Below are 27,123 nucleotides of genomic sequence, written 5' to 3'. Positions count from 1 at the left end.
AGTCCAGAGTGCCGGCCTGTTTGGGTTCTGGTAAAGTCCTTCTCTCAGGTTGCACAGTTCCTGTTGTGTCCTCGCGTGGTAGAAAGGGCTGGGTCCTCTCTGGAACTCCATTAATCGCATTCATGAGGACTTTGCTCTCATGACCTAGTCACTTCTCCAGAGGCCCATATCATCCCATTAGGAATTAGGATTTAACATATGAACTTGGGGGGAACATAAACATTCAAACCATAGCTACAGGTTGGCAACCTATGTTATTGGATCTTAAGCTGAATCAGTCCAAAAAAATATTTGAGTTCATTTTCAATTTGCTTATTTAAGTTATATACAAACAAAATTTCTCATTATCTTAGGGAAAACTTTTCTAAGGGTATATTAAGAACTTTTTAGTTATTTAACGTAGGTTTTTATATGATTTTTATTGCTGATAGAGAATTTATTTTCAAAGAAAATAAGATACATATCAATTTTAAACATTAATTTCTTCCCTTCCTCTTTTTAACAGTATGTGATCGTAAGCAGTAAGAAGATTCTTTTCTATGACAGTGAACAAGATAAAGAACATTCTAATCCATACATGGTTTTAGATATAGAGTAAGTGTTTTTATTAGAATATTTAGGAACCTCATTTTTTAAAGTATAAGAGAGTAACATGACATTTTTTGTCAAATTAGTGCATGTATTAGTCACGTGGTATGTCTATTTACTCATATAGTATAGCTGCTGCTGGACTATTGTTACATTTTCTTATATTTGCTTCATGTAGATGGACGTCTGAGATGTAAGTTAGCTAAGACATTTTTATTTCATGGGTCTTTACTAGTTGTTTTCTGAAATGAATTAGAAAGTTTTATGACTTACTAAAATTTTCTCCAAGTCTCAAGGAGTGATTGATGTAATAGAATTAGCAAGATATTCTCTCTGACCTTCTAACATGGGTCAAAGTAGTCAGTTTTAACTTCTGACTAGTATAGGATAACTAATGTAATTTGACCTTTTGCTAATAGTTTATTTCTTTATTAAAAATCTTTTACAGCAAGTTGTTTCATGTCCGACCAGTTACACAGACAGATGTATATAGAGCAGATGCTAAAGAAATTCCAAGGATATTTCAGGTAAACATAGTTTTATTTCGTTTTTGGATGGTTGGTTTGTTTTTTGTTTTTTTTCTTTCACCTTTAGAGATTCTAAGAGTGACATAACATAACGATTTTTCTTATTCTTGGGCTATCTTCAGATTACCTTTAAATTTTAGTTCCATTTAAAGGTCGTTCATTCTTTTGTGATTTTCACGCCTATTCTGTTTGGATATATCTTCATTTCTCTCTCCATTTTACATTTTAAAGTCTGTAGTGTATTTATATCATATTTCTGGCCTTTGCTATTCTTTTGTTCAAGGTTGCTTATGACATTTTTTTAAGCATAAACTTTCTTCTTCTGTTGGTGGTTTTATGCTCAGCTCTCTAGGAAGTGAAAAAAGTTGCTTGTGAAGTTAAAATGTGAACCCAGTAGCCCTTTCCTTCTGATTTAAAGTGAAGCCTAATTCTTCTTTTTACTACTTCCATCTTAAGATTGGTCAGACCAGCCTTAGCCAGTTTGGCTCAATGGATAGAGCATCAGCCTGTGGACCAATGGGTCCTGGGTTTGATTCTAGTCAAGGGCACGTACTTTGGTGGCAGTCTCCTCTACGGCCTGGGCCCTGGTCAGGGCACGCGCAGGAGGCAACCAGTCGATGTGTGTTTCTTTCACATCAATGTTTCTCTCTGTCTTTTCCTCTCTCTTCCATTCTCCCTAAAAATCAATAGAAAAATATCCTCGGGTGAGGATTAACAACAACAAAATTAAAATTTCTTAAAAAAAATTTAGACCACCAGTTAGTTATTGATGAGCTCCTTCTGTGTAAAAGCCATTATGTTTGGTGTACTATGGGGAAATTATTTTCTGGTGCTTATCATGTTTATTTGGAGTATATCATACATCTTTTCCTTTTTTCTTCCTTACCTCTCCAAACACAAGTCTTTTCAGTTATAGCTGTGTTTACAATTATCACCAGTTGTCTATTTTTGAAAATCATAAAAGCATCAAGTCATATAATTGCCACATCACTTCAGGTGATTTATTTTGAATACTCCCTCCCAGAAAAACTTTCTAACACCCATCATGTGCAAATTTACCTCTTGCTAGCCTGTTCTGCTAAGACTGCTGAACATAGTAAGATATCATGGAGAAAAAAAGAGGCACCATTTGAACAGGAATGACTCTTTTGAAATTAACCAAAGTGACTATATAATGACTTCTCATATAAGCTCTTTATGAGATAGAATCTACTGATGTTAGAACATCAGGTGCATTTTCTTCTTATTGAATAACTTAGGTTAATTTTATTTATGCTATAAGAATTGTTAGTATTTAAAAAATAGCTTTTGTTTAGAAATCACTCATTGTGCTTTTTGGTATTTATAGATTCTGTATGCCAATGAAGGAGAAAGTAAGAAGGAACAAGAATTTCCAGTGGAGCCAGTGGGAGAAAAGTCAAATTATATTTGCCACAAAGGACATGAATTTATTCCTACTCTCTATCATTTTCCAACCAACTGTGAGGCTTGTATGAAGCCATTGTGGCATATGTTCAAACCTCCTCCTGCTTTGGAATGCCGTCGCTGCCATATTAAATGTCATAAAGACCACATGGACAAAAAGGAAGAGATTATAGCACCTTGCAAAGGTAAATAGTAAATTACTTGCTCCGTCAGTATTATTTATGTCCATATCATTTTAAACACATTAATATTTTTCAAATATTTTTATAGTCTACTATGATATTTCAACGGCAAAGAATCTGTTGGTATTAGCAAACTCTACAGAAGAGCAGCAAAAGTGGGTTAGTCGGTTGGTGAAAAAGATACCTAAAAAGCCTCCAGCTCCAGACCCTTTTGCACGGTCATCTCCTAGAACTTCAATGAAGATACAACAGAACCAGTCCATTAGACGGCCAAGTCGACAGCTTGCCCCGAATAAACCAAGGTAATAGCTAAAAATGTGGTAAAGATGAAAATATTTTTAGAAATATTTTACTATTCATATTCAAACTACAAATTTTTCTAATTACAATTTTCTTTTCCTTGATATTTTAATGAATTATGGAATACCAAATCTTTGAAACTATTTAAGCATGCATGTCTCATTCATTGATTTAGGTGAATGTAATATAAATTTATTTACTAAATCACATATATTACACTCAACCAAAAATATTTAAAGGGCTAATTTTTTGCCATGTTTAGGTCTATAATCATAGCATTCTAGGGGTGGATAAGCACATTGACCAACTTCGTGCTTTAGTAGACAGGACGCACACACAGCTCCAAGTGTCAGGTACGCACATTGTGTTTGATATTGCAAACTTCTAAACCTCTTTCATATTAGATAACTTGGGAGGTAGGACTGAAATCTTAATTCAAATTTAAGATTAAAACAATAATTTGTCTTTTATTTAAAGGGCAATATAGATCAGCTTTAAAAATGCAGATATTAACAGATATTAACATGGGTGAAGTGGACATTCCTTGTAATTGAGGTGGAGTTGGGAATATGGCGTAAGTTCAGAGAGGATCATTAATGCACAAAAATATTTTTGGGGAATCACTTTTATATGGCGACAGTATAGTAATGTAGTTCTTTATTCAGAATAAGCCATGTCTTGTCTTACTAGATACAGCATTGATAAATATTGCTATTTATTAAACTGAACATGAAGAGTTGGTTAGCTAAAGGCTATACTTAGATCAGGTGTCTAATTTCAGGTACCCTTTTTGTTCCCTAACACAGGACCTTCAGTATATGAATAATGATGTTCATTGGCTGTGCTATCAGAAATCTTTTCATTCTAACCACAGACATCTTATATGAAACTTTTCTTAAAACTAATATCGCAAGGAAATAATTTAGAATGACAAAGGTAGAATTGGTGTTTCAGCAGTGAAAATGTTGAATTTTTATGTGAGGTATGCTAAAAATATTACAAAATTAGTGATTATATGATAGTAATTAAGCTGAAGAAGCTTAAAGAATTCAGAGACATTCAATGTCATTTCCGTGTGCCATGTACCAAACATCTAAAAACTATTAAATTTCTAGTATTAACATTATAGAACTATTAGTGTATTAATGGCATTTTAATACGCTATATCATGTTCTACAGCTTTTGGGGTGCTTCCATATATAATTTAACGATGTATTCTTTAATTTGATCTTTAAAATACTCCTATGGGGTAGATTTGGTATTATCTTTTTCTTTTTTTTAAAATATTTTATTGATTTCAGAGAGGAAGGGAGAGGGAGAGAGAGATAGAAACATCAATTATGAGAGAGAATCATTGATCGGCTGCGTCCTGTGCTTCCCACACTGGGATCAAGCCTGCAACTGAGGCATGTGCCCTGATGGGGAATTGAACTGTGACCTCCTGGTTTATAGGTCGGCACTCAACCACTGAGCCACGCCAGATGGGTGGTATTATCTTTCTTTATGATTTAGACTCTAGAAGGACAAATAATTGGTTTAGTTTCAGGACTGTAGGAGCAGTAGTCTTCTTTATATTTTTTATTCTTTTGTCCTGTTGGACAAGTTAATGATGTCACTACATATGATAACCCATAGAGTTAATTTATATAAAGAAGCAATTTCCAGACAATATGAGGCATACTTCACTTCCATAACCGTTTCTCGTTCACTGACTTTCCTTTTCCTCCCCTCCTCCCCCAATTCAGCATCATTGTCTATTTGAAGGCACCTTTACTTTTGATTTTTGTTGCTTTTTGTTTTGTTTTAGTTCTCGCCCTGCCCTTCGAATCATTCTTCATTGATTTTTTAATACATTTTGCGTAGCCAACAGTAAGTAATAGGGATTTCTTTCTCTCACAACTATGCATGTAGATAAAACTAATAGCAAAACTGACTGTAAAATGCATAGGGTATTTTTGTGAAAAAATTTTAATCTAATATACTCTGACATTTTAAATGTAAAGATGGGCACATTTAAAATATGATTTTGTTTTTTATTATGCCTCTGCAACAATATTTTCATTGTTTTTAACATCTATGCCTCCATTGCTTCATTAACTCATAAAATTGTATATATCTTGTCTTATGTGAATAACCGTATAGTTTGCACTCATTTTTTGGGTGTCACATTTTGAGAGTAGCACAAATTGGAGGGTGTACAGAAGAGAATAACTGAGGTAGTAGTGGTTCGTTTGAAAGTATTACACATGTAGCAAGGAAAAAATTAAGGGTAGTTTTCTGAAAAAGAAATTATTTGAAAGGATGGGAGATTATAAATAGCAACGAAGATTTAGAGCAAGAACCAAGCAGAAAGGCACGTTTTTAACTTTGGAAGGGAGAGCTATCAGACAATCAGAGCTCTGAATTGGGAAGAATAGGGTTTATAAACTGTTTACCTGATTTAGATGCTGCTTGGCAATGCTGTTAGAGTGCCGTGCTCCTCAGTCTGTCGTATGCGCAGTCTGACATCAAGCAGCACAGCTCCAGCTCGAGCCAAGCATTGACTAGATGGCCTTTAATATTCTACTAATTTATAACATATTCCTATAGAGAGGTGGAGAGAGCTGTTAAAAGATCATCTAAGCCCTAGCTGGTTTGGTTCAGTGGATAGAGCATCCGCCTGCGAACTGAAAGGTCCCAGGTTCGATTCCAGTCAAGGGCACATGCCCGGGTTGTGGGCTCGATCCCCAGTGGGGGGCATGCAGGAGGCAGCTGATCAATGATTCTCTCTCATCATTGATGTTTCTATCTCTCCCTCTCTCTTCCTCTCTGAAATCAATAAAAAATTTTAAAAAATCATCTAAGAAAACTTAGGAACAGAATTTCTGGTGTATATCAGCAGTAATTAAATATCTAGCTCTTTATTTGTATTTATTTAATAATAGTCCTGGCACTAGTCAGTGTAGCTTTAGTTTAATTTATATGGTGTCTTTTTTAAAACAAATGTTTGGCTTTGTTAGATAGCATCATACACTAAAGCAGAATACCCATAAATACATCTAATTTTTTTTTAAGATTTTTTAAATTGATTTTTGGAGAGTGACATGGAGAGAGAGAGAGAGAGAGAGAGAGAGAGAGAGAGAGAGAGAGAGAGAGAGATGAGAGCAAGACATCAATCAGCTGCCTCCTGCATGTGCTCTACCAGGAATCAAGCCTGCAACCCTGACTGGGAATAGAAACAGCAACCTTTTGGTTCACCGGATGAGTTCAACTGAACCAGCCAGTTTTAAAAGTTTTTAAAAACTTTTTTTTCAGTGTTTGTGTTGTTAACAACTACACTATTACATTTTCCCCTTGACTTCTGTGGCATTCCTGGTTCTGACTCTCCTATTTGCAGCACTTCCCTTTTTTCTGTGGTGAGTGTTTTAAAGTAATATAATTAAATGGTGTTAGCTGTTATTATTATTAATAGTTTTGAGGGCATATTATATGCCAAGTATCTTCTTCTTTAACTGTACTAACTTATCCTCAAAACCAACCTGTGGTTTAGCTATTAATTTCTCCAGTTCACAGATGAGAGACTGAGACCCAGGAGCATTGTGTGCCTAAGGTCACACAGCTGAGTGGCAGAGCCAAGAGTTCAGATGCAAGTCTCATTCCCAATTCCACTTCTCACCTGTAATGCTCCAGTGCTTCACAGTCATTCGAGGAGAAATAAATTGACAGCTTATGAATGTATAGAAATGCTATTCCAGAGAAATGTTTTCGTGGTAATTTTGAATTAAAAGTAAAATACTGTGTTGGAAAATTAGGAAATTTGTGAGTAAAGTGCTGACTTTTGATGAAGATAGTTGGGGAGATCCTAATTTGTTTGACTGCCAGACACAAAATACTGGTCTCTGCTGAGGACCATTTCTCTTTAATTAGTTTTCTTTTAAAGATTTTTTTTAAACATAAATTTATTGGGGTGACATTGGTTAATAGGCTCATATAGGTTTCAAGTGTAGATTTCTATGATGTAAGGTCTATATATTGCACTGTGTGTCCACCCTCAAAATCAAATCTTCCATCACCATGTAGTAGGCCCTTTCACACCACCAAAGATCTTTTGTTAAAAATGCAATATTTAAGCCTTAAAGAAAAGTGTAAAGCAAAAACTCAAACAAATTCTCTTCCAGTTTTATGAAGTAAGGCATTGCAAACACAATTTTAAACTTGGAGTGGAGGGAGCTATTACGTCATTATTATCTTTGTGGGTTTTTTTCCATTTCTAAATATCAGCAAATTAACAGTAATTTTTTGGAAAAAGTTAATAAGGTTATATACAATTTGAAGTGTCAAAAAAAATCCATAAATGAATTAGAAGAAATAATGTATCTGATTTTAGATTGGAGAATTTTCTAAGATAAAAACAAAGGAAGAAAAGAAAGCTACAAATTGACTAACCAAAAATAAAGCCTCGTAAATTTTAAAAACACCGTCTATGTGCAATATTTTATATATATATATATATATATATATATATATATATATATTTCTCAAAGAAATCATTAAGAAAAAGGAGGTTGCCTCTTCCCAATATAAAAATTAGTGAGGAATATGCAGGCATTGCCATAAAGATGAAAAAGTGCAACCTGGTTATTAAGCGAAGAAATTTAAATTAAAACTAAAATGTTAAAGTCATTTTCACCTGCCAAACTGGTATGGGTTAAGAAACTTAGTATTGGCAGGGTGTGAAGAAATGGGGACCCTCATGTTCTGCTAGTAGAACACAGAATTAAATGTACCCTTTCTGAAGCAGTCTTTGGCAGCAAGTTTCACAGGCCTGAAGTGATTAATTAAATGAATGAGATAGACATTTAAACAGATACTTACAATAAGTTTAAATATAGTTTTTCTAATATTATTCTGCATTGAGCCCATTTTTTTAATAGAGTAATTTGAGTTGGTTTGTTTACTTTTAAATTAGGGTAATCATCCATCAACCTGCTCTGTCAGTGATTCTCAGAGCCAACCAACTGCATCAGTATTTATCTCGGGATTTAATTTAAAATGCAAATATTTGCCCTCCTTTTGTTCAGTCCAATTATATCAGAATCTCCTGGGATATGTCCTGGGAATATATATTATAAATGGCATTGGGAAAATCACATATACTAAAATTTAAGAACACAGGACAATGATCACAGATGAGACTTTAGGGACCAGATGACTTCCTTGACATAAGTTGATGCATGAACAAAAGCTATTCCTATTTTTAAAATAAAGATGATTGCAATATTTTAGATTATTGGATTGGATTGGAAAGAAGACCACATATATCTCTGCTGTAAGTCCATTTTCTTGAGCCAAGATAAGTTGCTAATGTTGCTTACATACCTGTGGATTTTCCCTCGTCTGTAGTTTTTCATGGAGCGCATAACTGTTGGTGACCCATTGAGCAAGTAGGGTCCTACTGGAATGGAGAAAGCTACATTCTGAAGACTACTTCCTATCTTTGTCTTCAGTTCTCTGGTATTCTAGAAAGCATACCTGGCCAACATGATTATATACATTTTTATGAAAGAGAAAGATTTCCTGGCTGTTTCCATCTTGATCGTGTTATTGATGGAGGGAAAGTAAACATGCTCATGCACATTCAAAGTGTGATTTCTAGATCATAATTTATGAAACTGCCATTCCTAAAGAGTATTCTTAAAGTATAAATTTGCAAACCTCCCATTACAGATTGCTTGATTTGGCATTTAAAGATTGGGATTGGTCATTTGATGATGTTGATGGTGGTGATGATGATGACGATGTTTTTGATTTCTGAAGAAATAAATGGGGTAAATCAAAAAGTGAAAAATGAGTTATTTTAGAATTTTCAAGTAGCGCATGCGGTTTGCACTTGGGTTTTCATTATTTTTTGCTACTTTTGAAATTTTATTAATTTTTTAATAGTATATATTTGAAAAGTAGTTTTCAAAAAAGTTCCTAACAAATTTTTATGTTAAGTAGAAAAGTGAAATGCTATGTTCAGATTCTTTTTTGGCTATATACTTTTCAATACAATTGGAATTATAATTTTTTATCTTAGGAACAAAACATGTAGAAATAACAAAAGCAGCTAAATATGGTACTTTCTGTTTATTCCAAAGAAGCCATATTCAGAGAAGTACAATTTACAATGTTTTCAAGTTTCTACAACTGTATTAGTTTGTGAACATAGCATGAGGTTCCTTTCTCCCTCCATCCTCTCTCCTTCCTTCCCTGCCTTCCTCCTCTTTCCTTTCTAACTGCAAGAATTGAAACCGTTAAAACTTTGTAAGTCTAATAAGTTCTGTGAAATAGTTGTTTCTGATCTGGGCTTCTTTGTGATGCTGTGAAATGTTTGCTTTTTGGAAATGTAATGTTTCTCTTGCTGAAGGATGCCAATGATATGGTGTGAGAGTTCTTGTGCTTTTAGAAAATGTAAAATAGTTTGGTTAATAGTGGCTGGAGTAGATTTGAATGAAAATTTAACCTGAGTTAAATGTTTTGCATGGGATGGATTTGAAAAGAGGTCTATCTTAATCTAAGTAAGCACATTGCAAAATATACTTAAATCAGGTAATATTGGGGATCTGTTTATAACAAGGATATAAAGAACATTTTATTTACTACAATGTGTATGTTTCCATTTCATAGATTTTAAGGGTCAAATAGTCAAGTAAGTCCTGGTCCATGAGTCCACTGTTCTTTCAGCTACATGAGGCAGCTAGCAGTTAAACTCTAAGTCAAATTTATGTTCACATGAGTTATTCAGTGACATATTGTCTAAACCTGACAGTCAGTTAACTGTATTAAAACTGTGTGTCATGTTTGTAGGCAATATGGGAAAATATGAAAAAGACTATAATTGCATGTACCTAAAAATAAAAAAAGTAGCACGGTAAATATGTTTTATGCATGAATTAGGTGTTAAAACTATTGTAGTTGGAAGACTATCTAGTTTAATGGTGTACATGGAATGCTTAACAATCTCTTATTATTTCACTGTCTCAGCTAACTTTATTTTTCCTTTCTTTGCAGCTAACTGCCTTCTATGAATGCAGTCATTATTCAAGGTGATCCTATTCTTCCAGTTAAAACAAGACTGAAATATGATGGCCCAAAATTTATTGAAAAGCTGTATTTTCCTGAGAGACTGATACACACACATACATATTCCCTTTATTCCTGCAATATAAATTATAAATCTTGGAGAGATTTTTCTAGGCTCCTTTGGAACAACAGGTTGAACCAGCGGAGATTGGTTAATAGAGTAAGAACATCATACGCAACTCTTCCAAAAGCTCCATAAAGCTCTCTTGGCGGTCACTCACACCCACACTCCATGGCACAGAGGGTTGAGAAGAGTCAAAGGAGTCATCTGTTCAGCTTCAGCAGAGAGGTTTCACCAGCATGTTCGCCGGAAGAATCGGAACGGATTTCACTACAGTGATACAGACTGCATCTTTAAGAAGTGACCATTATACTGTGTGTGTGTGTGTGTGTGTGTGTGTGTGTGTGTGTACATATACATGTACACACACATATATAGTACTGTAATACTGCAAGAGGGTTTTTTAACTTCCCACTTTATTTTTTATACTCATTAATCAGATATCATTACTTACTACAGTTGCAACTATGCACTTGTATAAAGCCATAACATTGGGGTTATAGCACTCATTTGTGTGGACCTGGTGGAGCTGCATGTTCATGTTGCTGTAACAGAAACTTTGAACTTAATTATATCGGTTTCCTAATGCTTCATGATAGGCAACTTTATCCATTTTGAATGCCTTAATTTAATTTTTTCCAAGTCTCAGCCCTTTTCTGTATTAAAAACAAGTGTTTACCAACTCTTAGAATGCAAATTTGCTTTGCAGAAGAAGATAGTGCACTATTTTTACATATAATAGTTATCAATGTCAGCCTATTTTGATTGTCTAACAATTTTTTAAAGTATGGTGATAGAAACAATAATGGGTAGTATTAGAACTAATATATCTTGTATGTATATCTATTATCCATCCAAGCCTTTTTACAGACCTCAGTATTAGTGTGTGACTATGAAATGTTTTCTTTGCTTGGAATTTGCTGACTACCCTAGATATGTTTTTATTTCTGGTAAGGATATTTGTGACTATTTTTACATTTCACACTCAACATTCAAAAATTATCTCAAATATAAAGAAAACTAAAATATACTCTAGATATATTTTAAGTATTGACATGTGATCCCTTATCCACACAATTGTGTATGGCAATATTTCAGTATTGGGTTGTGAAAACTGGTGCCTAGGAAGAAGTGGCCTCAAAGGCACTTAACTTTTTATTTAAATGCTGTTAGAATTGCAGCACATGCAGGACCATTCCTGCTGCATTTCTCATCCCACAGAAGTCTATGTTTTTTACTGTGACAGTATGCATCAGTGAGAAGCATCAGGTAAAAAATTGTGTAGTCTTTTATCAGTCTCAATATACGTAAACACATACAGTTTGGTGTGATACTGAAATACAGCATCTGATATTTCAATGAAGGAACTAAGACAGTTTTCATTGTTCCCTGGGGGGTCAGTGTGGAGAAGTTTAAAGTTAGGTCCCCAGTTACAGATACTGTTGTGGAAACGGAAGAGTGGCCTGTGGCTACCGATGTCCTGAACCGGAATCTCGTTCCTCTTCCAGTGTCCGGTCTGCACTCCCTCATGCTGCCTGTGCTGAAACTAGGCAGCAGGCGGCAGGCGGCCCCTCGCAGGTGTGTGCTGCGGTCCTGGTTTGGGGGCACAGATTTTTTTTAAAGTAAGATTTTAAAATGAAAAATATATAAAATTTATATAGAATAAATATTTCCACTCATTAGACTTGTTAAAAGGAGACTGAATTAATATTTTATATAAAGATTTTGTTACACTATGGGAGGTTCTATCATATTATTCTGAATTGGAGAGTATATATATATATTTTTAATAAACTTTATTAAGGTAAAATAATTTGAAGTTTACACATGAATAATTGAAATATTTGAGTAAAAATGGCAAAAGTTTAAATTTTGAATGCTGTATATAATAGAGAATATGGAGAATCATGGTGTGATGCAACTATACAAGAAAGATCAATGTGACTGTTGGGGATTGGGGGAAGATAATCTAAGGGGTGAACCAAATCTCTCCCATGGAGATTATTCACATTATGTGGTTTGACATAAGAATTTATAAAGCTGTCCAGCTAACAGAAATGTGCTTAATAAAAGATTCTGACCTTGGGTAAGAATTTGCTTTTTACCCTGTTGCTGGTTTCATGTACGAACATGAATGATGCATGCTCCTACCCAAATGTTCTCTTCCCAGCACTCACTCAATGTGACACTGACTTGGTGTAACAGCCAGATTTTGTGCCAGCTTCTCTTTTTCTGGAGGCTCCAAAGCTTCCAAGATAAATAAAAGACCAAAAGTTGCTTCTTTCCTCACACCTGATTTCTCCTAGAGCCATAAATACCTCCTATTGAGAACTAAGAAGTAGTGAATACTGGGATTTTCTTAGAGTTTTGTACTTTCGTGGGGATAAGTGAGACAAGTAGAAGTAAAACTGGTATTACTGTTGAAAATTGGTGTATAGTGAATTTTTGAAAAGTATTTAAATTGTTATCTAGAAGCAAGAATTTTTTTTTAAAATCTGAACATTGAAAATGCTGTAGCCAAAGGATAAGTGTCCCAGTCAATCCAAAATATAGGTGAGTGTCTACAGCTGGCCTCGCTGGGTACAGGAGTCTGGCTCGCAGGCGCGTTCTGTCTGCCTGGGTCCTGGAGGAGCGCTCGGCGGCCAGACCCCGTTGCAGAAGTGCTGCGGCTGCTGCTAATCTGGTCTAGGACCCTGGTGGCCACCAGGCCTTGGCACCACGTGCCCTTGTGGAGCTGCTCCAAGAAGCCTGTTTCTATACTCCGACGGGAGGAAGTCACACCTGAGCTGCTCCGCATGCACTGACACTGCTACTGACTCCCGTCCTCCGGGTAGGCTTCAGCTTCCGCAGGTGGGGAGATGCCGCGGCTGTTCGTTAGGGAAGCACTTTGAGGAGTGGCGCTGTGTGACAGTGCCGGGTGTTAAGCTGGGGGGACGTCACGTCGGCTCCTTGGTTCCCTTCCCCATAATGAGTTTTGTTTGAAGTTGTACTAAGTTGAACTGCATGGTTTAGATAATCAAATATTTGATCAGCTGTCCCCTTTGAACAAAAATCATATCCCCCTGATTTTCTTTCTTTTAAATTTGCTGCATCTTTGTAGTAATGTAATTGTATTTTATGCCTGCTTTTTATATTAAAAAATAAATAATTAAGACATAAGCATTTTTATACTTTTCCTGTGAAATACTCCTGGCATGCTGCAACCTGAAATTTACTCCCAAAATTTGCCTTCCCTAAAAAGATGGGTATAGCCAACAAGTCATAACTAAACGTAACCATTGTACACCGTAAGCATCTGTACATACAAGCGACCAGCCTTCCCCACACACCACGTGCGTCTATAGGAAGAAAATATTTTCCCTAAGTGGCAGCCCTGACCAACTTTAAAATCATTTTTCGTGAGAATTTTCAGCTAAAAATATTCAAGAACAACCGAATTGTGAGTAATATATTTATTTTTATAATATTCATTGCAAATTTAGTTACTTTTTTATTTATTTTTTTTAAATGTATTTTATTGATTTTTTACAGAGAGGAAGGGAGAGGGAGAGTTAGAAACATTGATGAGAGAGAAATGTCGACCAGCTGCCTCCTGCACACCCCCTACTGGGGATGTGCCCGCAACCAAGGTACATGCCCTTGACCAGAATCAGACCTGGGACCCTTGAGTCCGCAGGCCGACGCTCTATCCACTGAGCCAAACCGGTTAGGGCTAGTTGTTGTTTTTTTAAATTCAAAATATTGTGGCATGTGGGGATGGTTTCCGTTTTGGATGCATTGTAGTTAACTGGTTAAAGACTTGTGAATCTTCGGCCCCGTCGTTTATGCATGGAGAAATACAAAAGGTAGAGTTTCACCCAGGAGTCTGTCTCTAATTTGATGTTGGCATTTTAAGGGGCGTGCAAACCCCCACTCTTGTGTTGAGGATAGAGGAGAGCCAGGGTGCCTGTGTTGTCAGACTAGTGTGTTGACAGGTGGTTTCCAGGAAGCATTTCTCTGGTAATCAGTGCGTTCTTTCCTGGACATGGCTTGGCTCTAACCTGGGCCAGGTCGCTCACCGAGCTGAGTGCCTTCATCTGCAAAATGGAGATGGTTTACTGCCAGGGTCCTTGTGGGATTAGCTCGGAAACTGCTGTGGAGGGTCTGAAATGGCTCAAACATTTATTCCCTTCCCTTGGATGGAGACTGCCCTCCAAGGGGGCAAATTAAAGGAGTGACTTTAAACCAGCGGTTCTCAACCTGTGGGTCGTGACCCCTTTGGCGGTCGAACGACCCTTTCACAGGGGTCGCCTAAGACCATCCTGCATATCAGATATTTACATGACGATTCCTAACAGTAGCAACATTACAGTTATGAAGTAGCAACGAAAATAATTTTATGGTTGGGTCACAACATGAGGAACTGTATTTAAAGGGCCAGAAGGTTGAGAACCACTGCTTAAACAATGATAAAGTACTAATAAGAAAAGTATGTGTAAATATTTGTTGGACTAAAGTCACAATTTGTATGTATACCAACAGATTGTAACTGCACACGAGAAAGGATTTACTTGGATTTTTAAAAAGTGACAACTATGATCTAAGAACTACAGAATGAATGATGTTATTTTTAGATGCCATGTTTCTGTTCCTGCTGTTCCCAAGCAGTCGTTCTAAAGGGATTAACCACAATCTGTATTTTTTAATGGCACTTTACATAACTGAAAACTAATCACATTGAAACAGTTTTAAGACTCAGCAGATTTTAAAATTTGAAAGTTTATTTTACACAGGAAACCAAAACATCTAATAAGCATCATTTACTTACTGCATATATGTATATACACACCAAAATAATGCCATTCAGTTATAAGGGGAAAAGGAGTTTTTTAAGTGTTAGGCTTTATAAACTTTTATAGAAAAATACCATGTATAATAATAATCTTGTCATGTTTAGAATGATACTGTAATGAGAATAGAATCCATAAGGATTGCCAGAACTCAGCAATACCCTTTACTACATATATTTTCAATACACAAAACCTGGTCGAGATAAGCTGTATTTTGTACCAAATTCTAAGAATGGTTAATTGCATGGCTGTGGCCTCTATAAAAATGACAGCATTGCCCGGCCAGTGTGACTCAGTGGTTAAGCGTTATTCTATGAACCAGGAGGTCACTGTTCGATTTCTGGTTAGGGCACATGCCTGGGTTGCAGGCTTGATCCCCAGAAAGAGGCATGCAAGAGGCAGCCAATCAATGAAATGATTCTCTCTCATTATTGATGTTTCTACATCTCCCTCTCCAGAATCAATAATATATATATATACATATATATATATATATGTATGTATATGTACTAATATATATATACACACACACACACATATATATATATATATATATATATATATATTAAAAGCAGTTTTAAAAAGCAGCATTGTGCTTAAATCAGAACGTGAATTGCTTCATCACAGAGATTGCATCCAATAGTACATTTTGTTAGGAATTACTTAAAGGCACAGTATGAAGTTAAAGGACTGCTTTGGCATATGAATTCAAGCCAGTTACATTTTTGCTTGCCCTGATAGACTTGTGACACGTAAGCAGGTATTATACTGTATTATGATACAATAAAGCCATCCTGTCATATCTGTTGCAATTAGACACTAGTCCCAGAAAGTGAACCCCTAGTAATTGATTACAACTCTTCTGACCGAGCAAAACCCACTTGATGCTCATTTTTTCTGTGGAGAGGACTTACTTCTTAAAATATTCTGAAAGCTGAAAAATAGATGTAGTCAGCTCTTTGGAGAGAACTTAATCATGACTTTTAAGAGGCAAAGCAATCTCAAAATGGTTGTTGGATGGTTTCCATTAACCACCAACCTTCTCAACACTGCAGATGTCTGTGTCCCAACTTGACCTAGTAAAGTGGGGGGTGGGGGGAGGTCATTTTTAAACACGTGTTTGAATGGCTCTTTCAAGTCTAAAATACCTTTGGCTCCAGAGTTTCAGAAATGATTGACTAATTTATAAAAGACCTTGATTTAGCAATGAGCTCTTCTTTCCTTTGGTTCAGTCACTCCAAAATCCACTTTGTGTGTCAGAATTACCCATCCATCATTCAGCCTTTACACCCGTCTTCCGGTAGCGGAGGACTGTCGCTGTCACCCACAGGTTTAAAGCCAGCGTGACCACAAAACGTATAAGGACTGAAGGCAGCCAAGAAGAGAAAAAGTATACGTTAAATACTGTTTTCACATCAGAGAACAAAAGCATTCTGCTCTAAAAGCCTAAACAAAGCCCCACACACCCCTCCCCTCAAAGAAACGAGACTTAGAACTACAGATCATGAGAACTTTTGAACAACTTTGGTCCCACATGTGGTTCCAAATACTTCTGGGAAAATGATCTTCCCATCATGACTACCATTGGCCACTTGGCCTGACTTCATGAATAATAATTTCTCATCTTCAGTGTTTAACTTGGAGGAATCTGGCTCTGGCTGATAAGAAGTATTACAACTGTTCACTCCCCTTTAGTCATATTTTTAAGTCTTGAGGGCAGTGAGGGGCATCTCAGAACACCGCATGGGAAGGAAAGGTGTGGAGCACTCTCTTAAGGTCAACCTGAAAAAATGCACGACGTCAAAGCCCAGTCTATACTGAGGTAACCATGGAAACATGGCTCTCAAAAAAAGTGCTGGTGGCGGAGCACTCCTGGGAAAGAAGACTGATGAGGTCTGCCTGGGTGTAAGCCGCTTACTAGTATGCGGTATTAATGAGCTGAACGGGTTTTCAAAGGTCATCTCCAGATACAGGGATCACTTTCTGGGGCAGGTGTCACCTTAGGCGGCCTCGGGTGTCACAAAACAAGTGAGAACGTTCTCAATCTTTAAACTTAATTCTCAATGGCAGGTGGTTCTGTTAGGTTATGGTTTGGCCCTTCTTTCTGCGCAGGGACTTCGGTCCTGTGAGGAAGGCCTGCCTCCTTCCCTTTCCTCTCTTGGCCCAAGTTGGTGCTTCGACCACAGCGCGCTCACTCCCTCACTCCCTCTCAGAGCGACAAAGTGCCCGCGACAAACCCCATCTGTTGTAAACATTTCCCAAAACGTTTGTACAGGCACAGTTTGGGAGTTAAAAACTCTGAGGGTAACCCACGCATTTTCTCCATCACAGGAACCCTTTTAAGAAAAGCAAGGACATGGAGTCAAAAGATTCTGTCCCTCCCCTGCTTTCAAGGGCCTCCGCTGCTGTGGGCTGTTTGAGGGGCTGGACCATCATGACACCACCTTCCCTGCCCTCCTCAGGCGCCCCGTGCGCAGTCCCACCCTTCTGACACTCCCAGGCCCGGCCTTGCGTCCTCTCTGCTCTGGAGCTCACGCTGCTGCTTGTAGCAGTCTCCCCACCTCCTCCAGGTCGCCCATCTTCAAGCGGACCTTCCCAGCTTCCTCCAACCCGGGCAGGCTCCCTGCGGGTGCCCATCCCGTCCTACTCTTTCAAACACAGTTCACAGGATTTTTCAGTAGCTAAGTGTGTGGTTGCTTTCCTGTCCACTTCACTGGCCGTGCGGACGCTCACAAAGATAGGAACTGACTACCGGCCACCACAAAGGAGATGCTCAGTACAAACACGGTGACTGGCGGAGACCAGGAGTGTGTGCCTGGCCTCTACATGCATCACACAGGGAGCCGGGGACCCGCTAAGGACATGGACAGACCAGGAGTGTGTGCCTGGCCTCTACATGCATCACACAGGGAGCCGGGGACCCGCTAAGGACATGGGCAGACCAGGAGTGTGTGCCTGGCCTCTACATGCATCACACAGGGAGCCGGGGACCCGCTAAGGACATGGACAGACCAGGAGTGTGTGCCTGGCCTCTACATGCATCACACAGGGAGCCGGGGACCCGCTAAGGACATGGGCAGACCAGGAGTGTGTGCCTGGCCTCTACATGCATCACACAGGGAGCCGGGGACCCGCTGACATGGGCAGACCAGGAGTGTATGCCTGGCCTCTACATGCATCACACAGGGAGCCGGGGACCCGCTAAGGACATGGGCAGACCAGGAGTATATGCCTGGCCTCTACATGCATCACACAGGGAGCCGGGGAGCCGGGGACCCGCTAAGGACATGGGCAGACCAGGAGTATATGCCTGGCCTCTACATGCATCACACAGGGAGCCGGGGACCCGCTAAGGACATGGACAGACCAGGAGTGTGTGCCTGGCCTCTACATGCATCACACAGGGAGCCGGGGACCCGCTAAGGACATGGGCAGACCAGGAGTGTGTGCCTGGCCTCTACATGCATCACACAGGGAGCCGGGGACCCGCTAAGGACATGGGCAGACCAGGAGTGTGTGCCTGGCCTCTACATGCATCACACAGGGAGCCAGGGACCTGCTAAGGACATGGACAAACGAAGGCGGCAAAAGGCATATTGAAAAAGGAAGCGGCAGAAAAATATTTTGCTTACTTGTGAGGTCATTGGTGGTCATTAAGGTGGTTATTATTCTTGCTGCAACAGAAGATTTTCGGCAATAAATACCAACTCGCTTCTCAGACAGTTTGGTATTTAGCGAATGTCTTCCCACTTTAAAGACAGGACTTGGTGCTCACTGTTCCTGAAAGACTTGGCTGGCACAGAACACTCACTAGCGCTGCATTTCATAAAGCAGCAAAGCCAGCCAGGCCCCGGCCGAGCTCCCCTTCCGCTCTGTGGCAACTCACACTTCCCCACCCCAAACCCAACTTTTTGAAAATCTCATTTACACAATAAGCCCCTGAAAAGGTTCACTGAAAGGCTCCCACTAACTAAAATCCATTTTAAATCACTGAAGTCTACCCCCTTATTTTATAAATAAAGGAAACGGAGCCCCCACTTCCCCCAGGCGGATGCGGGATTCGGGGAAGGAGTCTGTTCTTACTGGCGCTGGTGTAGGAAGCCAGGCCCCAGGTCAGCGCGCTCACCGCCCCCGAGTCTCGTGTCTTCCACAGGCACTGCAGCTGCACAAACTTACTGGCTGCGCTGATGAAAGTACATAAATTCTGTGGCAGGTAAAACGGGAGAAAGTTAGGAGTCCCCTCGTGAGAAAGGAGCACCAGAGACGGAAGGCCACCATTTGAAGCCACCATTTCAGGTGAGCGAATAGCCCATCTGTGCCAGGGCAAGACCCAGGTTAGTGTTAACCCGCCATCTCCTCTGCTGGGTGAGCAGCCGCCTGAAGCTGGTGAGAAGATGAGGGTAAGAGAAGTCACTGCTTGGCCAGGAGGCTCATCAGCCCCCACCCGCAATAAAAAAGAGATGCCCAGCCGGCTGGCTTAGCTCAGTGGTTGAGTATCAAACCTATGAACCAAGAGGTCACCGGTTCAATTCCCAGTCACAGGCCCGGGTTGTGGGCTCGATCCCCAGTGTGGGGCGTGCAGGAGGCAGCCGATCCATGATTCTCTCATCATTGATGTTTCTCTCTCCCTCTCCCTTCCTCTCTGAGATCGATTTTAAAAAAGATATTGAAGAAAAGAGGGAGAGACTTTACTGTGTTTCAGAGCCCAGGGAGGGTCAGGCCGCTTGGAGCTACAGGCTCAGAGAGTCACAGCAGCGGCTGGGGCGTCACCTCTGGACTTCTGGCTCCTGTAATGAGCCCACGTGGTGACGCACCAGGCCCTGCACCCCTGCCAGGAGGCTGACCCGCTGGCCTGCTGCCTGGCTGCGCCCACCCAGCGCCTCTACAAACCCACTTCAGCTGCGGGTGGAGTAGAGCATTTCCTTTGGGGACATAACCAAGGCCGGGACAATCTCATGATACAGATTCAACTGCCGGTGGTCCGGTTTCTCTGTCACAGAGTCCAACCCAGAACGGGACTGGAAGGAAGAAGGGTGCTTAGATGTTGGGGGGAAGAGGGGAAATGCATGGGTTGGGTGTGGCAGGCAGTGACATGTGCCTTCTCTTCCCCTGGGTGGAAACCTCCACTCTGTCACCTGGAGAGATCTGTGGTCATCTGTGGTCACCTGACCCCCATCAGCATCCTATTCCCACAGCATGCGCATTTGGGCCCTTAACTACGAAGGAAAAAAGTACTAGTACCCCCTTCTAAGGAGGACAAAAAGAATGCGTAAGTGGCCAATATGTAATGACTAACCCGACCGGAAGCTCTTTAACTTCTGCTCAGGTCCCAGTCTGGTTCTCCAGGGCGCAAAAAGGGAAGTAAAACACTTCCCAGCGTGGACGTGGGAATGCTGGCTCCCTGTCTGGAGAGCCCTGCCCCTTCTCCCCACCACCCTTCGGTGCAGGTGGAAATGAGCAGGTTGAACATTCGATCTATCAGGTGCTCGCCGGGGCCGGTGACAGGGAGAGGAGAGTGGCAGGCTGCTGTCTCGGGCGGCACTCACCATGGCCAGGTCTATGATCCACTTCTGCAGGGTGAGGAGGAACCAGGACGTCACAAATCTTACCAAATGTTAAGGAAGTGGCTTCCCTTGCGGCTCCGGCAGCCCTGCCAGTGCCGTGGAAACTACCCCAGACCCCGGTGAGAACTTGGTAGACTTGGAAAAGACAAGGTCGGCTCCCAGTGCCCGCAAAGCCAGGCCGCCAAAGCACAGCAGCAGCTTATGGGAGAAGGCACAGAGCCCCGCGCACTCGGCCTGCTGCCGGGTTGGGAATTCCCAGGGGATTTTAGCTTCCGGCTTCATTCCCGACCCTGCAAACGTTGCCCACGTGATGTCCCGAGTTCAGCTCTTACAAGGGGCCAACATTATAAAGCAGGCACGTCCTGCAAACCCATGTCACGTGAAACTCTTTCCCCTCCTCACCAGCCCCTGCGTGAAAATGGGGGTGACAGCAGCGGGCAGCAGAGCTGGCCGACAGAAGGAATAGACAGCTCAGCTAGGGAAGCTGGACAAGCAGGAGGGGCGTGGCCAGGCCCTGAGCACTGCCAGGACCTCTGCTGTGACCACGGGCAAGTTCAGTCCTGTCTCTCCACCTTGGTTTGCTCATCTGCAAAATGGACTTAACATTCTTTGCCCCCTCTCCCTACTCAATGCTTTGTGGCTCATTGTAGGGACCCAACAGGTTGCTGTGAGTATAATTAAGAACATTATTTAAATGAAGGGACTGAAACAGACAATGTTCTGTGCTAAAAGTCAGTAGACCAGCTCCTAGCAACCTGGGCAACACTAGAAAGACAGCCTGAATCCAGGTGGATGAAAGCTGGCTCCGTTTTAAAAAAGAACATTTGCAGTAATTTTTGTCCAATATTCTACCACTGCACCTCATTCCATTCATCCCTGATAGACATTTTATAAAACTTGACCTACACTAGCCACTACCGAGACTAGAGATGACTTTTCTGTAGGGTGGCCAGATTTAGCAAATAAAAATACAGGGCACCCAGTTAAGTGTGAATTTCAGATCCTAAACAATTGATTTGTGTAATTACGTCCCCTGCAATATTTGGGACATATTTGTGCTAGAAAGTCATTCATTACCAAGGTGGCAACCCTACTTACTTAGGTGCCGTATGTCACAGCCGACAGGAGGCGGTGACGAACATCCCGCTGACATTCCAGAGGTGCCGAGGGCACCCCGATTTTGGAATCTGCAGCCCCCCCACTGGCACAAAGGGAAGTTGTTGTATTTTATTTAAATAGTACATCACGCCACGCTTTTCATCGTCAGAGTACTCTGTGCTCAAAAACCTTTCGGCAGCTGGGGCTAAGCTTGAAGCGCCCAAGGGCAGGAGGACTGTGCGATCCCTGGGTTTGCAGAGGGAAACTGAGTCGGGGGAAACTCGATCAAACAGCAGAGGGTCGGGACTGTGCACACCCAGCTCCACTCTGCAGAGGGGCTTCTAGAAAAACAGCCACGACGACTGTGCCAGGCCCTCAGCCTGTCCTCTGCTCCCGGGACTTGCTAGTTCCCTCAAAAACCCTGAAGGGGCATCGTTGTCCCACCTCACAGACGGGCAGCGGCAGCTTAGAGGGGTACGGGCCATGGCCAGGGCTGCCCAGGCGGAGCGGGCTCAAGGCACTCGGGGCAGACAGGCCAGCAGCACCACCCCCTCTCCTCTCTGGGAAAGACCAGGTCACAACTCCCAGGTGTGGCAGGTTTAACCGACTGCCCATCAAAGGCTTGCCTGGCCCTTTAAGGTGTGAAAGTCAACAGGAGAGCGAGTTTTTACAGAGTTGAAAGCCAGGACCTGGCTCAGGGAAGATGGGGCGTGTCTGTGTGAGGACCGCACCCCCACTGAGACCCTCTTGAAGTTTGCACGAGGGGCCTGACCTTGACCTTGAGCAAGCTAACAGGTGGCCAGGTGTGTCAGCGCACTGTGTTAATGTCAGACATTCTCATCACGTGACTTAGATTCTGTGGGGACATCTCCCCCTAAAGAAAAGTTAGAGCTGGTAGCAGGGGGGCTTCTGCTCAGCAGGCCCAGCAGGGAGCTCCCAATCCACCTCCCACCCGGCCAGCTGGCCCAATGGGCGCCCTGGCCTGGGCGGGGAGGGCACCTCTGGGCGGTGGAGACCTTGGCTCGCATGGAGTCTGCCTTTGGGATTCTTTTTAGCGCCACCAAAAAGGCACGGTGGGTAACGGCCACCCTCCCATGCAGAAGGATACAGGGCGACGTAGGGCGCCGCCCAGTACACGTTCCCGTTGAAACGGAACACGCAGAGCAGCAGGATGAAATCTGGGGGGAAAGGCTCCGTGTGAGAGGGAGGCGGGGCCCAGGGCGGTGACGGGGAGGGGGGAGGGCTGGGGGGAAGAGGGGAGAGCTGGGGGGAAGGGGGAAGGGGGAGGGGGAGGGCTCCTCACCTTGTGCGATGAGAATGGGGTACTCCAGATAGGTCAGCAGCGGGTACTCGTAGTAAACCTGGTACCGGAGGAACACCAGGAACCTGGGGAGAGGGAGGGCACCCCTGAACTCGCTGACCCGACAGGGAGGCCAGTCGCACCCAGAATGGCTGCAGCCCGAAGGTGTGAGGAGGAAGATGGAACACAGGATGGAATGTTCATGTCATGATCTCCGCGGGTTTTGGAGCATCCCTCCCGGCTGGGTTCTGGGTGTAACCCGCACGGGCATTAGGATGGTCGCTTACAATGATTTTTACGGAGGTCAGTGAGCTGACCAGGATTGGAGATGGACAGGTCTGCTGTCCCCAAAGCTGGAAGTCTGCTGGACAGCTGTTCCAGTAACAGCAAAAGTGACAGCAGCGGTCTGTCCGACCCCACCCTGATCCCCAAACCACCCCCCTCCCCGGCAGTTCCGGGGTCCTCTCTGTGCCCAGTCCTCTCACTGGCATCTCTGTGCACCAGCCTCCACGCATGATCCCTGCCGGACCCTTAGACCAGCCACCCCGCTCCACGCCCACCCCAGGCTCCGGGGCCAGACGGCTGGTTTTTGCTCAGGAAACTGTTAGGTAAGGTGACAGGGGAGGGCCTGGGTGAAGGTCAAGCCCTGGCCTCCTTTATCTAGGGAAGCCAGGCAGGGAGTGGGCAGGCTCCTGGCTCTACGGGCACCTGCCAGTCTTCCTCCCGGTGCAGGGCTCACTCATCTCCCCGCCCAGGGGGTAGGGTCCCTCACCCTCCCCTCTGCCAAGCCTTTCCAGACAGAGCCTCTCATTGGCTGGGCCCCTCACCCTCCACACCCCCCCACCCCCCCACCTCCCCCCCACCCCCGCTCCTCTGCCGCCCTCCTTCCCAGACTGGAATCCCCACCCGGATCCCGGGGGTGCCCCACGGCTGCCCCTCCTGGAGCGCTGGTGCCAGGGCAGGCCCTCAGAGCCTCCGGGGAGATGGGAGCGGGGTGGGCAGGAGAGAAGGGGGAGCGAGGGCCCAGCCAAAGGGAGGGCTAGGCCGCTAGGTTTCCTGTGTCAGGTTGTCCCCCTCATTCCAATCTTCCCGGCCAAGTCCTCCTAGTCTGCGACTTCCTGTCGGTCTTTAGACACGGAGTCAGGGCCCCCACCCCGATTCTGATGGGTGAACCTTCATCTCCGGGAGCGGCCTCTGCTGGTCTCCCCACCCTTCAACCCAGTGTCCCTCCTCCACGGCCTCCAAAGAGCCCCCCATTCTCCCCATCCGCCCCACCCCAGCCCAAAACGTGGAGTTTTAAAGTCCCAGGGTCCTCGGAAAAGTGCAACCCCTCATCTTACAGGCGAGGAAACCGAGGTCTGAGGGGGCGGGGGTTGGGGGTGATGTTCAGTCAGACCCCTGGAGGAGGGGTTCTGGGAGACGCATCCTGCGGCCGGTCCGCCCTGCGAACCTCGCAGGGGCGCTGCGATGCCCGGCACGCGGACAAAGCGGGGCGTGGCCCGGGCCTGGGGGGGGGGGCGGGGGCGGTCATTCCCGGCGGCGGGTGGCGCCGCTCACGCCAGCATCGCCCAGGCCCGCGGGGTGCGGTGTCCGGACACTCCCCCGGCTCAGGGACGCTCGCCAGGCGAGAACGATTTCAGCTCCAGTGGAACCCGAGCCACCGCGGAGGTGCGGCCGCGGGGACCTGGACGCCGCTGGGTGACAGGTGACGGCACCGGAGAGCCTGCAGGTGCAGCGGCCTGGCTCACGGCCACAGCCGCTTCCGTCACTCACGGGAGTGAGAGATGGTTGACTGGGTGCCGGTTTCCTCATCTGCAACGTGGGTGTGCGCGCTCGGGTCCTTCCACGCAGGTGGCTGGGCAGCAAATCACGAGGGGCAGTGATGCCCGGGAGGCGCCCTCCCCGCGGTCAGGGGCTCTCCCCGCACCCCCCACCTCCCCGGGCTCTCGGGGCTCCCGAGGCAGAGGCGGGGGAGGAAGGCCCGGCCGCCAGGGCGCTTACCCCGCCAGCTCCAGCAGCAGGCTCGGGAGGCTGAGGCCCCGCGCGCTGCGCGCCGCCAGCAGGGCGGAGATCTGCGGCAGCTTGAGCGCCGCGCACAGGATCAGGGTGCTCCAGTTGCAGAACCACAGCAGCGCCGAACCCATGGCGCCGGCCGCTCGGGGTCGGGGCGCGGGCTCCGCGGATCCCGCCGCAGCGCGAGGGGGAGCGGCTCCGCGCTCCGATGCTGGGCTGGCCCAGTCCTTCCGCCTTCCCTGGCCTCAGGCCTCCGCCGGTGCCCCGGCCCCGCCCGAGCCCGCCCAGTCGGGGTCCGCCCCGCCCGAGCCCGCCCAGTCGGTCGGGGTCCGCCCCGCCCGAGCCCGCCCAGTCGGTCCGGGTTGGCGCTCCCGCCCGGACTGCCCCGCCCAGCTAGAGTCCACTCCTTCCACCCGGCCCCGCCCCTCCCTGTCTGGCCGCGCCCACCCAGAGACCCAATTGGCCTGGGACGCCACGCCCACGTCCAAATGGCCCAATCCTCTTCCACCCCGCTCCCGGGTCGCCCCGCCCAGGCCTCAATGAGTCAGCCCTGCTCTGGGCCGGCTACGCCCGCTGCTGATTCACTTTTCCGCGTCTAGTCCACCCGCGCAGTGCTGAGCCCCGAGACCGCCTCCCCCAGCCCCGCCTTCCACCCGCGCAGTGCTGAGCCCCGAGACCGCCTCCCCCAGCCCCGCCTTCCACCCGCGCAGTGCTGAGCCCCGAGACCGCCTCCCCCAGCCCCGCCTTCCACCCGCGCGGTGCTGAGCCCCGAGACCGCCTCCCCCAGCCCCGCCTTCCACCCGCGCAGTGCTGAGCCCCGAGGCCGCCTCCCCCAGCCCCGCCTTCCACCCGCGCGGTGCTGAGCCCCGAGACCGCCTCCCCCAGCCCCGCCTTCTCCCGCGCAGTGCTGAGCCCCGAGACCGCCTCCCCCAGCCCCGCCTTCCACCCGCGCAGTGCTGAGCCCCGAGGCCGCCTCCCCCAGCCCCGCCTTCCACCCGCGCAGTGCTGAGCCCCGAGACCGCCTCCCCCAGCCCCGCCTTCTCCCGGGCTGGATGGGCAGACCCCGAAGGGCAGACGGGCACCCCTCGCAGGTGTCTGACCGGTGGGCTCAGGCCAAACCTGGGTTTAGCAACCTCCCTACTTGGGTTCAGGTCAGGAAAGAATTCAGAGGCAAGACCCAAACTATAAGAGAACATTTATTGGGTAAATCACAGAAGTACAAGAAGTAATTCCTAGAAGAAATGGGCTTAGGAAATGAGTTATGGAGGTAAAGGAAGGGCCCTTGGAACTTGGGAGTGAGGAAGCTAATGATAAAGTGGGGGGGGGGGGGCGGTATCCCCGGAGGGAAGGGAAGGGAAGGGAGAGGAAAGGTATGGGCGCGCTCCAGGGAGGGGGGCACACTGGTTCCTCCCTCCTACTGGTTTTAAGGGCGGAGATTGTAGGCAGCTCCCAGGGAAGATCTATAGAATTTCCTGCGGTTTTCTAGGTGGGTCCTTAAAGAGTTGTGGTCCCCACTGATTGGCCGGCACCTGGGCAGGGGGTCACTATTCCATGCAGCTGGTCCTGAGGTCAGCCGTGGCTGGTTTGGTTGCTTATCTGGGCCCAGAGCTGCAATACAACTGAGGCCTGGATGTTATCTTCGGGAGGAAAGGTCAGGGGGTCTAAACCGAGTGACCAGGATAGCTAGGGAAGGAAAGGCCACCCTGGGGGCGAGGCCCCACCCTACCACTGATTGTCCCTTGCTAGGCACCTGGGCCTTCCGCCTGGGCGACCTTCCTACCAGGCCCTCACACCTGTCTAACTGCCGACAGCAGATGGACCGTTTTGTCGGGATTTTTCACTTCCTAAAAGTGTTTTTCTTTGGTTTTCTGACTACTTGTTGCAGAGATTAAAGCTTGTAACGACCTTTACTACCCGCCTTTGTAGATGCGCATCCTCCTCCCTTTACAGACGGGGAAACAGGCCTGGGGAAGCTGGGGGACTCACAGTCCTGGGGGGACAGAGACTCCCCCGGGTGAGAATGGGAGCGCCCCTGCCCCGGAAACCTCCTCCCTGGGGGCTAGGGCCTTCGACGGGAACCCGCCCCCACCCACACCTTGCGCTGCGGCACTCCACAGTGGACATTTTTCTTA

The 27,123-nt window shown here is 45.1% G+C and overlaps 2 protein-coding genes across 3 annotated transcripts in view; one reads left to right on the top strand and one right to left on the bottom strand.

Annotated features, from left to right (window-relative positions):
• The window catches only part of ROCK2 (Rho associated coiled-coil containing protein kinase 2), a 92,643-nt gene extending 79,294 nt beyond the window's left edge, over nt 1-13,349 (top strand). The window contains exons 29-34 of the mRNA XM_070428685.1: nt 506-594; nt 1,037-1,115; nt 2,464-2,725; nt 2,811-3,024; nt 8,729-8,829; nt 10,055-13,349. Coding sequence (XP_070284786.1) covers nt 506-594; nt 1,037-1,115; nt 2,464-2,725; nt 2,811-3,024; nt 8,729-8,816 — 732 coding nt within the window. The 3' untranslated portion in view covers nt 8,817-8,829; nt 10,055-13,349. The remainder of the gene's footprint in view (nt 1-505; nt 595-1,036; nt 1,116-2,463; nt 2,726-2,810; nt 3,025-8,728; nt 8,830-10,054) is intronic.
• Nucleotides 13,350-14,929: 1,580 nt separating this feature from the next.
• Nucleotides 14,930-25,235, bottom strand: SLC66A3 (solute carrier family 66 member 3). Of its 2 annotated transcripts, XM_070428683.1 has the most exons (7): nt 24,980-25,235; nt 22,982-23,064; nt 22,787-22,856; nt 20,563-20,620; nt 19,100-19,220; nt 18,649-18,690; nt 14,930-16,381 (listed from the first exon to the last, which is right to left on the bottom strand). In XM_070428683.1, the coding sequence occupies exons 1-7, from the start codon at nt 25,120-25,122 to the stop codon at nt 16,290-16,292; spliced, it is 609 nt and encodes a 202-aa protein (XP_070284784.1). In that variant the 5' UTR covers nt 25,123-25,235; the 3' UTR covers nt 14,930-16,289. The 2 variants fall into 2 exon arrangements, with proteins under 2 accessions (XP_070284784.1, XP_070284785.1); XM_070428684.1 differs by lacking the exon at nt 19,100-19,220 and having other exon boundaries at nt 16,336-16,381.
• Nucleotides 25,236-27,123: the final 1,888 nt, after the last annotated feature.

The sequence above is a fragment of the Myotis yumanensis genome, unplaced genomic scaffold (assembly GCF_028538775.1).
Source record: "Myotis yumanensis isolate MYYU_CA2020_CCGP unplaced genomic scaffold, mMyoYum1.0.hap1 SCAF_11, whole genome shotgun sequence".
NCBI classification, from domain to species: Eukaryota; Metazoa; Chordata; class Mammalia; order Chiroptera; family Vespertilionidae; genus Myotis; species Myotis yumanensis.
The sequence above is the reverse complement of the archived record's forward strand: the minus strand, read 5'-3'. Positions and strand labels throughout refer to the sequence as shown.